The 16,323-nt window shown below is 40.8% G+C and overlaps 1 protein-coding gene across 4 annotated transcripts in view; it reads left to right on the top strand.

Annotated features, from left to right (window-relative positions):
* DGKB (diacylglycerol kinase beta) overlaps nucleotides 1-16,323 on the top strand; it is a 271,357-nt gene that overhangs the window by 77,516 nt on the left and 177,518 nt on the right. For all 4 annotated transcript variants that reach the window (XM_066627151.1, XM_066627149.1, XM_066627150.1 and 1 more), the window contains 3 exons: nucleotides 751-836; nucleotides 2,473-2,562; nucleotides 11,986-12,146. In XM_066627151.1, coding sequence (XP_066483248.1) covers nucleotides 751-836; nucleotides 2,473-2,562; nucleotides 11,986-12,146 — 337 coding nt within the window. The remainder of the gene's footprint in view (nucleotides 1-750; nucleotides 837-2,472; nucleotides 2,563-11,985; nucleotides 12,147-16,323) is intronic.

The raw sequence follows: 16,323 nt of genomic DNA, 5'->3' as shown, positions 1-16,323 counted from the left end.
TAAGGCATGGTGCCAAAGGTTTCCCAGAAAAGGTGAGTTTTCAGATGGGATTTTAAGGTTGTTAGGGAGGCAACAAGGTGTGAAGGGAGGCAGTTCCAATGATGGAAAGGCTACCAGCTTCTGAAGCAGACAGTTCCAGTCATACCATCAGGAAGTTCTTGAACAGTTGCTACTTTCTGGACAAGAGAGAAGCAATTTCAGAGGCAACAAAAACAGACTAAGGAGTAGGCAGTGAATGGGAACTACATCTGAGGGAAGAGGGTTGGAATGTGGCATGATACTGGATGCAAGTATTGGAAAGTTCAGACGGGGAGTAGGATGGGAGAGCTGGACATGTGAAATGTTGGACAGAGAGACAGAAATCAAAGGTGCAGCTGACCGATAGGAGACATAACTGGTCACAAATGGGCACCAAACAAACAATGCCCTTTCATACCCTTTTGGTCGCTGCCTAAGACTGCCACCTTAGACAGGTGACCGTTCTATATGGAGAGAACGCCTTCTCTTGGCTCAAGTTCATGCTGATTGCCTCAGCATGAGGAGGACAGTAAGGATTCATAATCATTATGAATGATGATGTATGAACAGTATACTGTATGAACAGTATGTTCTATGTCATGATGTCCTGCTACAAGCTGAGCTTTTTTTGTGATTTGAGAAGAGGGAACCTCAGTGCAAACATTTTTTTTTCCATAGAGAACCAATAAAACAACATTGTGAATTATAACTGTGTGTGGCTTCTTTTTTCAGATTAAATTTTTTCCGAGATGTTCCGGACTTTCGAGTATTGGCATGCGGTGGAGATGGAACTGTGGGTTGGATTCTGGACTGCATAGGTAACACAGAAATCTGTTTTAATGGCACCTGTAGAACTCTGCTCTTGTCTTTTGGGGAAAATGTATCAGATGTTTGGTTTGACCTTTGTAAGAGTTGATCCTAGGATTTATTGGGAAGGCAACACTTCCTGTGCCCCAAGGGAGGCTGAAGAAAGGAAGTTGGTTATGAGAGCCTTGGGAATGCTTGAAAGAGACAGCTGAAGTGCTAGCTAGAAGAGACTTGCATAGTGAATAAAGGTCTTTAAGCTGTTTAACAGTTTTCATATATTGTTTATAGGGAATGTCTTATTTTAGTGCTGATCCTCTTTCATTACACTGGACTTTTCTCAGCATTACAGCACACAGCTCATTAAAATTTCATCTGCTGTACTTAATATGGTGCAGAAGCAAGGAGTTTTTACTATAACACTTGGTTCCTTTCATTTTAAGAATAGGCAATGAAAGCATCTTCTCACCAGTAAGTTTAAGGGAAAAACCTACAAGAATAAGATTTGCATGATTCTCCGACTATGTGGGAGTACAGAATTCCCTCTGAGTTTCCATGGCACTAATGCTTTGCTAGCAGACAGTAGAATAAAGTGTAAACTTCTTGCTGTGGTTACTATGTCCAATAAACAGGAATTTTTTTTATTGGTCCATATAACATGGTTACTCCTTAGACATACGTAAAAGGCAGGACATAAATTTCAATAAGTGGTCTCTTGTTTGGTCTTCATAAAATATCAATACAATATAAAATATATCATTTTATAAATATTTTATAAATATAAAACATTTATAGAATGATAACTTTAGTGTATTAGTGTAACTTTAGTATGACAAAATATACTCAAATATATACTCCATGGAGAAACTAGGTAGCATTCTTTTGTTCCATATGGTTAAGTCAGATCTGCACAGCTTGTCGCCTACCCAGACATACACAGACCACAGCTAATGTATGAGAACCTTCCAGAGATTCAGCTAAACTGTTTTTTGCCTATTCAGGCTTGCAAAACTAGAAAACTTGAAACATCTGACAGGCTACAATACATGACTGGTAGTCTGTATGAAACTGTGTAGACTGCCATTCATGTAGACTTGGACTAAGCTAACAGATGCGCATTAGATGGAATCTTGACCCTTCAGAATTGGTGAGCATATTTCCTCTGACTCTGGTATCACCAAGTTGAGCCCATCTCTGGCTAATTTTATTATTTACCATGTATTCTGAATGTTGGACATTGGTTTGGAAAGGGGAAGTACTTCCATTGTGAGCCATACATTTCAGTCCATAGGATATAGAAATTATGTTTTGAGCAAAACACCGAAGTAGTCTTTTCTTTGCTGCTTTTCTGGTAACACCTGGACTTCAGAGTAGTTTCCCTCATTGAAACATAGAGCACTGGCAGCTAGTCAGTGACTGGTAGGATGGGTTCCAGAATGTCTAATATAATAACATGTGTAATCATGTATAGGAATACCGGTTGAAGAGAAATGGATAACTCTGTTAATTGCCCCAAGACTTCATTTTTGTTTTCCTCAGGACAGTTTATCTGACCACATTATTTATGGAATTGGGTACTTGGTTGAGAACTCTATGTATGGATTCACCTGCTTTTTGTCCTCAACAAATATCTACTGCTTTTATTCACAGAAAAAGCAAATTTGATTAAGCATCCTCCAGTTGCTATTCTGCCCCTTGGAACTGGGAATGACTTAGCCAGGTGTCTGAGATGGGGAGGAGGTAAATAAAACTTTACATTTTATAAACCTCACTTGCTAGTATGAGAAGGAATTTCTTTTGCAAACAAGACATCTTGGTTGTAATCTTTTTGTTTGTTTTTTGCTTTGTTTTTTGTCAACGTATATGCCTCAAGTGTTGCTATGTCTTCTTTCCGCAACTGGGACAGGACGGAAGGGCGCACAGGAGTTTCCCTGGGAATTGAAGCATAACTTGCTGATTTTCACTTTGTTTTGGGAACATAGGATCCTGTTTTGGCTTTCCTTGTGTTAAGTCATTACTCCATTAGAAGCCAATCTACATGATCTGAATAGTAGAGAGGGTTTTGTATAAAACAAATAAGAAACAACCCACCAGCATGTTGTTTAAGTAAATGTTGTGCTTTAGTTTCTGTTTGATTTATTGTGTGTCTTATGTTTTTCTTTCTTACCTGTAAGTTGCCTTAAACCATTTCTGGAGAGGCAGGGTCTATATGTAACAAATAAAAAGAGGCATCAGTGATCTAGTCCAGGGGTCTCCAAACTGTTTGGCTAGAGGGCCGCATCAAATGTCTGGCATGGTTTTGAGGGCCGAAAAAAAATTTAAATATAAAATTTATATAAATAAATTAGAGATGGAACTTAGATGTGTGAATAAATGAATGCATGGGCTCATTCATTCAAACTCTCTGGTCTTAGAATACCCTCCAGGTGCAACCAGAGCATAGGTCCAGTCACGTTCGGCAAAGTGGGCCAGGGGCTTTCAGGGGACAAGAGACTGGCTGTGGGCCAGATAGAGGCTCGCCGCGGGCCGCATCTGGTCCCTGGGCCGGGGTTTGGAGACCCCTGATCTAGTCTATGATCAGATCGGCATAACTGGGAAAATGAATGTATGGAAGAGCGGGTATGTATCTCACCTGCTGCCTTTGTCCCCAGTAGTTGCATGTTCATTCAGACCTATGCTGAGCCTGTGAAGAGCAGTGTTGTACAAAAGTTAGGATAAATGCACTGAGGTCAGAACAAGACCAGTGAGTGCAAAGCTAACATTCACTCATTCTGCCTGATACTTTGTTGAGAAGTTGAGAATTCTTTTGAGCTTAATGAAGATGTTGCTCAGTTATGGACTTCTAAAAAGTCATGCTTTTCATATATTTTTGGTGGTTTATTTTCATAATACAAAAGCACTGCTATATTTTTCCTTCTAGAAACAGAAAGTTTTTTTTTGTTATTCTTAAAGAAGGTAATGTTAAAAACCAAATCTTAAGTTGCAGTATACTAATATTTTGTATAGACATTTTGAATGTCTTTTATTATTATTTTTAGTTCCTTCCTTCTCTCATCCTGCAGTAGATTTCAGACAATCAGTTTTATGGTGCTGTCTGCCTGGATCCATGGAGGCAAAGAATAAATAAAAAGAAGAGAACGTATATCGAGTTAAGCCTCCTGCACCTTTTGCCTCCTTACTTGAAAGTATGTAGACCAGATTTTTAGATCATACATTTGCTTTGTGGGATTGAAAGGAAAGGATAGTTGAGGCCTTACATGACTATAAGTTATGCCATTTTAAGGTGCCAAAGCAGTCAGTCTACCTAGCAGTCAGTCTACTTGCATAATTTTCAGTCTCCAGAAGATTCTTAACTTATAGATTGAGTTACACTTACCCTTACACTTGAGTAACTCCACTGAGTCGAACTTGGTGTCTTGTGTTCTATCCACTGACCAGTAATTGGTTAGGAACACCTAATGCTGTTGCACAGTTGAAGTTAAAACAAGTATCCGATCAGTTCCTGGTTAGGAGACCATTTGCGATCCATGCGAGCCTCTCTAAGCTTCCTAGAGGTTAAAAAATATTGTGAGATCTGTTTCTTTCTCTACTTGTATCCTAAATGCCAACTAGTTCTCAATTATTCTTTAGCTTTCGCTTGTTTCCTTTCATCCCCGCCACCACCGCTTCATCTGAATGTACAAAGATATCTTTTTGAGGGTCTTTCCCCTTCGTCAAGTACCCAAGTGCAAGACTTCCAAGTTTTGTGCCTCTAACTGCATAATTGCAACTCTTTGACTCTCTTTTGCAACTTTTCCTTCTGCTTGCTTAAGAGCTTGACTTCAGGGCTTACACTGTTTCATACCTATTCCTATATAAACATAGCTCAATTATCTCTAGGTCTCAAATTATCTGGTACTGTTTTTCTCTTCCTGTAGTGTACTAAAACTTCCTGGAGGTGGAAATTGTCTTTGGTGGAATGCAGAAAAGCCTTGTTTTACTGATTTTGGTTCTTATCAGCCAGCCTTGAAAGTGTGGGCTTTTTTGAACTTGTATAAAGTCCGCATGATCCCTCTTTATCTGTTCTGTTACAACACCTTATTCTCAGATCCTGGTCTTTAGTTGTCATAAACTTGTGCATCATGGTCTAGGACAGTGATTTTCAATCTTTTTCATCTCACTGCACACTGACAGCACTAAAATTGTCAAGGTGCACTATCAGTCTTTTGACAATTGATACGGCATACCGCACTGATAGCAGGAGCTTGCGTCCCCCAGCGGCCCTGCTAACAAATGATCCTCCCCCAAATGCCAATGGCACAGCAGTGTGCCACGGCACAGTGGTTGAAGATAGCTGATCTAGGAAATTAGTTGATGCAGGGGGCCCCGTATATTCAGTTATCCGCGGATCAGGTCCAGAGGGTCTCCTGCATGTTCCCCCCACGTGCGCCCCCTCCAGAGGCGAGGGGAGGTCCTCTGAGCCTAGTAGAGGTTGCGTCCATCGTCCTCTTCTGGGCTCAGACTGAGCTCTAGAGCTAAAAACAAGTCACTTCCTGTTTCTCTGACATCTGAAGTGGCATTTTAATGCCTTATAAAGTATTAGGTGGCTGAGGAAGCCCCAGAAGGCTTCCCTGGGCCTTCCAATAATAATAAATAATAATAATAAACTTTATTTTTATCCCGCCCTTCTCCCCAAAGGGACCCAATGCCTTACAAGGCATAAAATGTTGCTTCCAGTTCCATTGAGAAACAGGAAGTGATTTCTTTTTTGCTGTAGGGCTCAGTCTGAGCCTGGCAGAGGCAACGGACAGATGGATGAACTGATGTGGTGAAGGGCAGGTGTTTACTTATATCCACAGTTTCACTTAACCATGAGGGGTTCCGAAAAGGGAACCCCATGGATACAGAGGCACACCTGTACCTAGAAGAAGGTAGTAGATATATGTTGTTGATAGATCAGAAGTTTAATTAGGAACCATTATAGTTGATTAGGTGGATAGTATGATCCTCATTGTCTTTAGTCAGAATATCATCATAATTGGGTGTGAGTTTTTATATCTTGACTTCTGGCATTCCCTTCTGTTTAGGGTTTTACCAGGTTTCAGTTGTCATATTGACCTACTTTAAAGTGATTTTCCTTTGTAAATACAGGTTTTGTAGCGTTCAGTTTAGCAAAGGTGACTTCTGTTATGTCCAGTTGAAAGTGAAAGCAGTAGAACAATTAATTAGCCATGAATGACTTGTCTTACTGATTGAAATGGATGTTAAACGCAGCTGGCTTTCTGTGGATTGAGGCCATTGGCTATCTGTGTGGCTGATTCCTCTTTCCAAGTACAGGATTACTTTTAGTACAGCAACTAATGTCATTTCAGTTCTTAAAGTACTGTTGCACAGCATATTAAACAGTGTTGTAATTGTTGATTTCTTGGATACTCTTGAAAGGCCTACATATATGTTTGCCTAAAGTAGTCTTCTAATTTCTGTATTCCACAATTACCCAGCAATTCAGTTATAAAATCTAATTTTTTTCAAGGATACTGATCAAATTAAATACATACTTAACTGCACTTTCCTGTAAAATATCTTCTCTTGATGTACATTTTCTGTAAGAAAAAATATTTCCTTCACCAGCTATAAACATTCCTTATAAGAAGTACTAAGTGACAAAAATGCAAATTCTGAATTGCATTTCATTGTCTTTAGTCCTGAACGTCTTAGAGCAACGGTTTTCAACCGCTGTGCTGTGGCACACTGGTGTGCCGCGAGGCAGCCTCAGGTTTGCCGTGGGGGCCAGAGGAGACAGGCAGCAGCCGCAGGTGCAGGGGTGAAGCGGCCGCTTTGACCCTTAGGCGGCAGCCAGGGAAAAAGGAGTAGCCACGGCTGCTTTGCATCTCCTGCTGCTGAGGAAGTCTGCAAATGAGGATCCTCATTTACCTGGGAGTAAGCCCCATTGAATATTATGGGGCTTACTCCTGAGTAGACACGCCTAGGATTGGGTATCAAGTCTGCCCCGCCTGCTGATTGGGCAGCCAGAGAGCCTGCAGGAGGACTGAGGAGTGAGTGAGAAGGAGGGAGGCAGGAGCAGGCAGGCAGGTTGGAAGGGAGCATGTCTGCTGAGGCCACCAGCCCAAGAACTGGCTGGCCTGGCGAAGGGTCCACGAAAGTCCCTTTTCCTGCCACAGTTGCCTGCAACTGCCCAAGGCGACCCTCCCTGCCTTGTCTTTCACCTTTCAGAGGAAGGGCTTTGGGCCACAGTCCTAGCCACATTTATCTGGGAGTAAGCCCCATTGACTATTATGGGGCTTACTTCTGAGTAGACACGCCTAGGATTGGGTATCAAGTCCAGGCAGAGAGGTCCAGAGTGAGAACGAGGGAGACAGGAGCAGGCAAACAGGTAGGAAGCAAGCGAGTCTGCTGAGGCTACCAGCCCAAGAACTGGTTGGCTAAAAGGGTCCTGGTGCCCCGGTTGCCTGCAACTCCCCAAATTGACCCTCTCTGCCTTGTCTTCTGCCTTTTAGGGGAAGGGTGTTGGGCCACAATCCTATCCACACTTACCTGGGAGTAAGCCCCATTGACTATAGTGGGGCTTACTTCTGAGTAGACATGCCTAGAATCAGGCTTTCTGTTGCACTCTTTTTTTCTTAAATACAGGAGCAGGCAATTGGCACTTCTCCCCACCCCACTCCCTCCCACAGGCACATTCCCCCCCCCCAAAGCTCATAATCACAGTTAGCACTTCTCTTACTGTCCCTCCCTTCACTCCTCCATATCTTTCCAAGGTCCAGAATCACTTTCCTCACTTCTCTCTCCCCCCCACACTCCAGCTGAATCCTGCACTTCTTTCAATCGTTGCCCTCACCCCACATCTCTTTCACTATGTGCTCAGTCTGACCTGTCTTTGCCAGCACTTTCTGGCATTACACTTTAATAACAACATTTTTCCTCCTTTCCAGAATCACATATTACTCCAGACTTCATACTCTCCAAACTTCTTGTGAGTCTTTGGCTGCAATCCTTACCACACTTTCCTGAGAGTAAGCCCCTTTGAACAAAATAGGACTTACTTCTGAGTAGACCTGGTTAGGATTGTGCCCTTTGTCATGTAATGATTTAATTGTATTAATTGTATTAATTGAAAATTAGTGTAGTAATTAATGTAGTATTAATGTAAAAAGTATTAATGTAAATTAATGTAGTAATTTAATGTAAGTAAAAAAACTAGTAGTGTGCCTTGACAATTTTAGTGCCTTGTCAGTGTGCTGAAAAAGGTTGAAAATGGCTATCCTAGAGTAACAGATATTTCACATCTTCTATGAAGGTGATCATTTTCTTGGAAAATACAGTGACCACCTTTATCCATTGATGAGAAAACCTCATGGAAAACCTATGAACTTGTTCATAGCCACTGCATGCATTATTACTATGTTTTAAGACCTCATATTAGAACCTTTTTTCATTGGAAAGAGCTGTTTCTACCACCTGGATAGGCCAATTTAACACAGGCAAACATTGCCCAGTGTGTTTCATAAGCTCCCTGAGTGGTAGACTCCTTCCTTATGGAGCTGCTTGTAGATTCCTCTGATTGTCTGGAATGTTCTGCAGAATGGAAAAAAGTGGAGACGTAACTATGGAAGATTAGTCAATGGTAATCCATTTTGTCAGAATTCTCCTACCCTGCAACCCCATGACTTACTTCTTTCTTTATGAACTGTCCATTTGGACTAGCACATAACCAATTTGTCAACGAACCATTGGAGTTAGGAGAAGAATTAGCAGCAAATTCTCTTCCTTTCACTATTCTTTGCCTCCTTTTCCGTGGTAGCTGGTGCCACAACACTGATTTTTTTTCTGAAACTTTTCCATAGGATTGGAGAACAGAAGGGATGCCAACAAATTTATTTGCTGGTGAGTAATTTTCCCTTCTCAGTGATGCAAACTCCTGGCACATATTATGAATTATTGAACAAATAACCTTCATCAACTTGCAGAATTCACTCTACTCAGGTGCATTGTTTCGCAATGCTAATTTAGTAGGTTATGGTATGAAGTGAAGATTTCAGTATCTTTGGGTGCAGTAGGATTGCAAATAATCAAATATAGGTGATTGACAGTATGGGGAAGGAGTATAATTCATTAATATGGTTTTGTTTCATGCCCACAATGGGTAAGAATGTGGCAAAATTGCGAACACTAATGCAGCTTGATTCAAACTTGATACTTAAATGATTGATTCTCAAGTAGTGCAACTCCTTATAGAATAAAATCTTGCAAAGCACTTCTAGAATTCAGCTGTTTTCATTTTTTTTTGTTCTTACCTTATGAAATCACCTTTGCCCTTTAGCTCTGCAAAATGCAAATAATTGCACTGTGATTTGTTTCTTTAGTGCTTCCCAAACTTCAGGGTATTTTTGTTTTGTTCTTGTTAAAAACTAATGACTTCCAACAAGAAAGTTTTTTGTATAATAATAAAGTGCCTTAGGGCACAATCCTAACCAGGTCTACTCAGAAGTAAGTCCTATTGTGTTCAGTGGGGCTTACTCCCAGGAAACTGAGGTTAGGATTGCAGCTTTTGACATGTGTCTGCAGACTGTCCAATACCAATGGTATAGTAATATATTTTGAAGTTCAGGGGCTTATCATGGCTCTCCCCCATAGCCACAACCCACTAAGACAATAAAACAAAAAAAATTTCATTTTTCATTAGAGGTTGTTCTTTCCTGCCACTTATTTTTGTAAGTTGTTACACTTTATTTAAAGATTCTGCTCATCCCAAACTCTTAGAGTTGGCTACAATAGCTTTAAAATAGTTGTATAAAAATTGAAAAATTGGATTTTAAAACCCCAAATAAATACAAATGGTATAGTAGTGTATCAGGTATATTAGAGTGCTAGCCTGTGCATGCTTACTCACCAGAACGTTCAACTGGGTTCCGTAGCAAACTGTGTTTGCTCCCAGATAAATTTGCATAGGATTGCAGTGTAACAAGTAACGTGAGCTGCATATTATCTCTTAGGTAGTCCTCTGTTAAAAGCAGAGTCCATGCTATATCAGAAAACTGCCTTTACAACCTCTCCTACTGCTCGATCCTCTTGGGCCACCATGCCAATACAATGGGCATTCTGTTGGTGCTGGCTGCTGAAAATAAGCTGTAAAGTTTGACGCTGGTGCTCTGGTGAGATGCTGGTGCTCAAGTTGCTGGTGCTCCAGTGAGAAGGCCAGAGCCACCTTGCACTTGCCGGCAGACCTTGGAAGCCCTGGGGGAGTAGGTAGGCCTTGCAAAGTAGGTAAGCCCAGCTCAGAAGTTGGAAAAAGGCAGGGAGGGGGTTAAACGGAGCAGGGGACAGGTGGAACCGAAAGGAGATGAGGTGTGGGATGGGCAAATCAGGCCAGGGTGAGGGGCAGGTTTGTCGGCAACGGCGGGTGCCAAATCCAAACCCCTTTCCTGTGCCTGATCCACCTGCATGGATCAACTCTGATTGGGCCAGCTATAGAGCTGGTGCAGATCCACATTCACACGCAGTGGCTGCTGGCTCTGGCCAACATCCTCTTACCCCCAGCAGCCAAAACTCCCCTGTGGGATACAGCGGAGGCTGTGCCGCTGCTGCTGCATCACCTTGCAGGAGTTAGGTAGGATTGGGCCATTAGTTTCAGATGTGGGTTGTCATGGGGATGGCACGTGGAGTTGCTGTTTGAGAAACATAAATTCCAAATTCCCCTGGAGACTCAAAAATGATTGTGATGTTCTTTGAACTCCAGGTAATACGTCGCAGCCCAATCCTATCGCAAACCGTTTTACATAGCGCAGCTATGCTGATCGAACGTGTGCTGCTTGCTGTGGGGAGGGGGGAGGAAGGAGAGAAGCAGCCAGACAGCCTGGCAGAGATAAAAATATTTTTTACTTACCTTTCTGTAGGCTGCTTGGCTATCAATAGGTCTTGTCTGATTTGCCCCAGCTATTTTTTTTTCTAGCATAGGTCCAGGGAGCGGCAGGAGGCATGACAGGCTGGGATAAAGGGGATAGGATTTGGTGTGCGCTGCTGCCACTGAGATCCACCCCCTTTTCTCCCTGCCCTGATCTTCCCATGAACCACCCAAAAGCTATTCCTTTTGGCACCTTACCTGCTCTGCTATGGGCTGGATCCATCTCTGCCAGACAGACAGACAGAGCCTCCAGCTGTTTGTGCCACCAGTTCGGATGAGTACAATAGTGGCACAACATTTATGGCCTGCAGTGGCACTTAGGGCAGCAGATTGTGAGAGCTGCCATTATAAATGTCTAATAGGATTGAGATGTCAGCTTCTCTTTCTTTCCTGGTTATAGTATATGTAAAATTATAATACCAGGAACGTGCTCCTCAAGGTTATTGTGAGGATAAGGTAAAGGTTGTTGTCTACAACTGTATTGTTTTTACATATTTGATGGTTGTATTGTCACCTATAAATATGAAAGGACTGGACGAATGAAACCTTAGCAAGCCGATGTATGTTAACTATTTTATCTTGTAACTTTTTGTGTTAATATCATACTCTGATACGCTTTCAAAATTTGTATTGCGTAAGAGTTGTTTAAATATTTAAGAGGGATGCATACATGGTTGGATCCCAAGAAGGGTCGGCAGACAAACAGAGTACCACATTTGCTAATGTAAAGGGCATTCAGTTGAAACCAACCTCTATTAGCGGCCTCCCATGTGATGTTTCGCTCTATTCCTGAGGGCCTCCTAACCCTCACAGTCAGTTTTGGTTGAGGGGCTTGGGAGCTATAGGAGAGAACTGGGGAAAGTCCTGCTTTCTGATTTCAGTGCTGCTTCCTTGTTGTTGAAATTCCTTAGATATAGATAGATAACTACTGCATTTAATAACTATCTCATATATTGATTGCATTTGTCTGCCTCCATTGAGAAGCGAATATTCTGATTTACAGGAACTTAAAACCATTGATAGGTTTTTCCTCTTAGTTACATTATTGTTAACTCACAATCCATCAAAGAAAGAAGGGGTTGTGTACGTGAGTCTCCTGAAAATAGAAGTTCTGTTTGCATTTCTTCAGTGAAGGTTCTATACTCAATATATATTTTATGTTTTAAAATATTTTATGGAGTCCTGGTAGGTCCTAAGCTTATGTAAACAAAAACTCAGCAAATTCTGGCACATTCAGAATCACTGTGTTTACATTTTGCCAGGGTATGAAGGTGAGAATCTTCTGAAGATCTTAAAAGATATTGAAAACAGCACAGAAGTCTTGCTGGACAGGTGGAAATTTGAAGTAATACCCAACGATAAAGATGAGAAAGGAGATCCAGTGCCTTACAGCATAATCAATAATTACTTTTCAATTGGAGTGGTAAGATTCCTGCTCATCTGTAAATTATATTTTTTGCTTTTCTAAATACTCGTTTGGTGTTAATGCTCAGAATAAGGGATGACTAAACACAGATGATTTATTTCACAATTTTTCCCTAGTAAAAGGAATACATAATTTACTGACAATTTACATAAATTTACTTACATAGTCAAAATAGAATTCTTTACTCAAGCTCTTCTACCTGCTCATGTATAATGTCACTGTGCCTAATGGTTTGTATGAAGAGCTGTAGTACTAAATTAGTGGTGTCTATACAAATATAAATAATGAATCATTCATTAACACCTCTTAGCTGTCATGTTGGTAAATATTCAGACTTTTAGAGGCACGCTGTTGAAGAATGTTTCTTAAATATAGTCTCTCTTTTAATGGAAAGAATTGAATTTGCTTCCAGGTTTCCTGATAAAGAAAAGCAATCGCTGCATTGCGTTTCTACACCCATGTACTGAACTTCCAGATGAGATAGAAACAAAACAGTTTATAATGGTGTGTGTGTGTGTGTGTGTGTGTGTGTGTGTGTGAGAGAGAGAGAGAGAGAGAGAGAGAGAGAGAGAGAGAGAGAGAGACGTTCATAAATGTTAACACATGTTAATAGGTGAATGAAATACTATGGAATGTTATGTAATTCACAACTGCTTGTCAGCTGGAATAGAATGCTAGCTAACACTAACTGCCCAATCCTATCCCCCACTATTACTGATGATGCAGCCATGCTGACAGGTCACATGCTGCATCCAGTGGGGGGAAGGGTGTGTGATCAGGAGACCTGCCAGAGGTAAGTCAATATGTTTTACTTACCTCTGAGTAGGCCTCCTGGTTGCTTATTCTCTTTGAACTCATGCCAGCTATACAGCTGGTATAAGTCAGTGGAGAGAAAAGAGGTGGAAAAGAGGGGATAGGATACTGGTGGTCAGTGGTGCTGCTGAGATTCACCCCCCTCAACACCAAAACTCCCCCTGCTCTTCCCCTTCCCACTCATGACATGCCTCAATTGCCATCTTACTGGCACCGAGAGACTCTGCAGCACGCACCATTTGTAGCAGTGACCCAGAAGCACGTGACAGCAGACTAGCTTTTGCAAGGGAGTTCCAGAAGTGCAAGGCCCAGATAGAACTGGGTCCTAAATTATAATTGGGTCCTTAATAATAGTAGTTCTAGACGACATACTCATGCAAATTAATATAAGAATTTTTGGATCATATCACTGGTTTCATGCTTCTCTTCCAATCAATTCCAATGACATGCAAGAAAAGCATGATAGTATTTCTTGTTTGTTCTGGGTATCTCCTATTTAGATATTTTGCTTCTGAATACAAGATGTTCATTTTTAGCTGTTGTGGCTTTCATGTCTATTGATAGACTTCTTCACCACAGTCTTGCAAATCCTTTCTCAGGCCGTCTAAACTAAAGGCTATTGCCATAGGGAAATGTTGAGGAAACTTTGGCTGGTGTAGAATGTAGAGGCCAAGTATTATATCAGTACTCTTTTGTTTTCATTGGCTCTATGTAGTTATCCAGAAACAATTTAAAGCACAGTTAAACCTGTAAATCCTTTAATAGCTTAGACCAGAAGTTCCCAAACTGTGAGTTTGGCACACCCCAATGGACTGTGACCCAATTTTTGTTGGGTCGCAAAACTGACAGGGCAGATTAGGCTATGTGCATTAAAGGTTGGACAAGCTGCTACTAGAGGGATGGGACTACAGCCCAATCACCATTATAGCAACACCCCTTGGCATTTATAAATCAGACAGCAGCCTCTTGGGCCTCTAAAAAGTTTGGGAACCACTGACGTAGGCTTAAGATATTAGAAACCTTCCATTATGATTTATCAGGTTAATTGAGGGCAAATCGATGATCCTGTGTATGAATTGGGTACATCACACTGACACCCAATTGTATAATCATCCAATTTGCATTATTTCCCTTCCTGCTGTTTTGAGGGGAAGAATAATGTGAAACAGCTTTCAATGCCATAGGCTTTGTATATGAGACCTGTTGCAGTCACACTTCCAAATCTGGCACATGGTCATCTTCTACCATGTAGCAAGGTGTGCTGGTTCATGTCATGTATATACCAGGACTGTATACTAATAATCTTCTCCACTGGAAAAATACATTACACTAATAGCTTATAAATCCTATAAATGGATGGTACAAATAATGTCACCTTTAGAAATAGAACAGTAAGGGGAAAAGAACATACATATCAAAAATGTTCTCTAGACCACTTAACATTTTTTTGTTAACATTCTAGCCTGCTTAAAATTTTTTAATGATGGTATATTTATCATATTAAATCTCACTCATAGTAGTATTTGAACAGGAATCGGTATGTATTCTCTTCAAAATTATTGTCATAAGGTTGCAAAGGTCCACGACAAAGTCAAGTGTACTTTTACAACACCTAATATATTACCATCCAAATGTACTATCAAATAGAAATTTGCATGGTCATAATTTACTATCCTTCCATTCTACCTCGTCAGTGAGAGGCTCTTATTCTGCCAATAGGAAAAAAAATATATGACTGCTTAGTTCTCATAACCATAAATTTGGAATTGTTATGGGTCTGGTTCCCCATCACTTTCCTCTGTTAGGCTCATCTTTCATTATATATCTTTTGAAATATTCCTGCAAAATGGGAGAAGAATTTGTGCTGCAGTAGCTTAGGATCATATTTTGGTCTTGTGCTCGATAAGGATTTTCCTGACATCCACATGTGCTGCAAGCAAATGCACTGCTGTTTTTGACATCAAAAAGGCAATGCGGACTTGTGATTGATGTTAGACTAAGTATGGTAGTAGTAAATCAGAGTGATAGCCATACTGAATAAGAAATACAAAGCAAGTGAGATGAAACCTTTTAGCATACCAACTAATCTTTGAAAAGATGGGAAACCTACATTGAACTCTCAATGTAACAGACTAATGAGGGGAAGGGGTATCTGTTAGCCAAAAGTTTGTTACATCCAAATGCATTTAAGTCAGTGCAGAGGCACATGTGTAAAAGTATATAACTACTGTTATTTTTTTGAAAAAAAGCAGAAAGCGGTTGTCCCCAAAGTCTGTTAAATTGAGATCCATTAAATTGAGAGTTCACTATATATTTATGTATTGCTTCAAACTACATCCTACTTTTCTTTCAAGTCATCCCAAGTGGCTGGTAATACTATTAAAATATACATCATGTGTCATTCACAGAGCTGCTCACAGAAGGACTTTCAGAGGTGGTGGTGGTGGTCTGTGATATTGCTAACTACTAGCAGAAGAGTTACTTCTCAGCTTGTGTAAGAGGGTCAGTAAACTCATGCAAGAGGCAGTGCAATATTTATTGCACAACATCTTCTAATAGTGCAGCGGTTTCCAAACTTGACTGGCAGGTTCCTTGACCTACTGGGCCATTGGCTATGACTACTTATTAGGGCTAAAATCCTATACATTGTATAGGAGGCGAGTTTTCATGAGGATTCTGCAGCTCCCCTGGCTGGTTTCCATGGCTTCCCTGGAAGCCAGGTCTCACAGTTGGGAACCACTACACTAGTGAGAAAACTATTTTGGACCAGACCGGTACCTTTCTCTGCATAATGCTCAGAATTTTTCTACTTGTGCAAGAGCATTTTCATTAACAGAAGTCACTTCTGGATGCCATCTGTTATCTTCACATCACAGCTAGAATCCCACAGCCAAAAAAAAAATCATAAAAACAAGATAAAAGGAAAAAAAATACTGTGTTAGACAGACCTAGCTTGAGAGGGGTTTCCATAGTCTAAGCATTACAACTGAACAGGATGTCCCTCTCGCCTACCCTATGATACCTCTGATGTCAGCTGGGATTGGAAAGAAAACAAGCAAGTCCTCAGAATTTATTCAAGTGCTTAGGTAGACTCATAAGGAAGAAGGTGACCCTTATGAAGTCTTGCTCGTAAGCTGTTTAAGACCAGGATTATGTTCTTTACTAAGCAAGTTTTTCAAATCAAAACAAAATAAGTTACTTGCTGAGGCCTCAGGACAACCTAACTGTGATATTGCTGCTCAAAGTCATACCCAGTTTGGTTATACAGAGCGAATGATTTAGTAAGCTTTTATTGTATCAGCTAATAGACAAGCCCCATCCATTCCTGCAGCTGTCCTATCCCAATTTTCCCTATCCTGCT

The sequence above is a fragment of the Tiliqua scincoides genome, chromosome 5, assembly GCF_035046505.1.
Source record: "Tiliqua scincoides isolate rTilSci1 chromosome 5, rTilSci1.hap2, whole genome shotgun sequence".
Classification (NCBI taxonomy): Eukaryota; Metazoa; Chordata; class Lepidosauria; order Squamata; family Scincidae; genus Tiliqua; species Tiliqua scincoides.
This window is presented reverse-complemented; position numbering and strand designations above follow the sequence as displayed.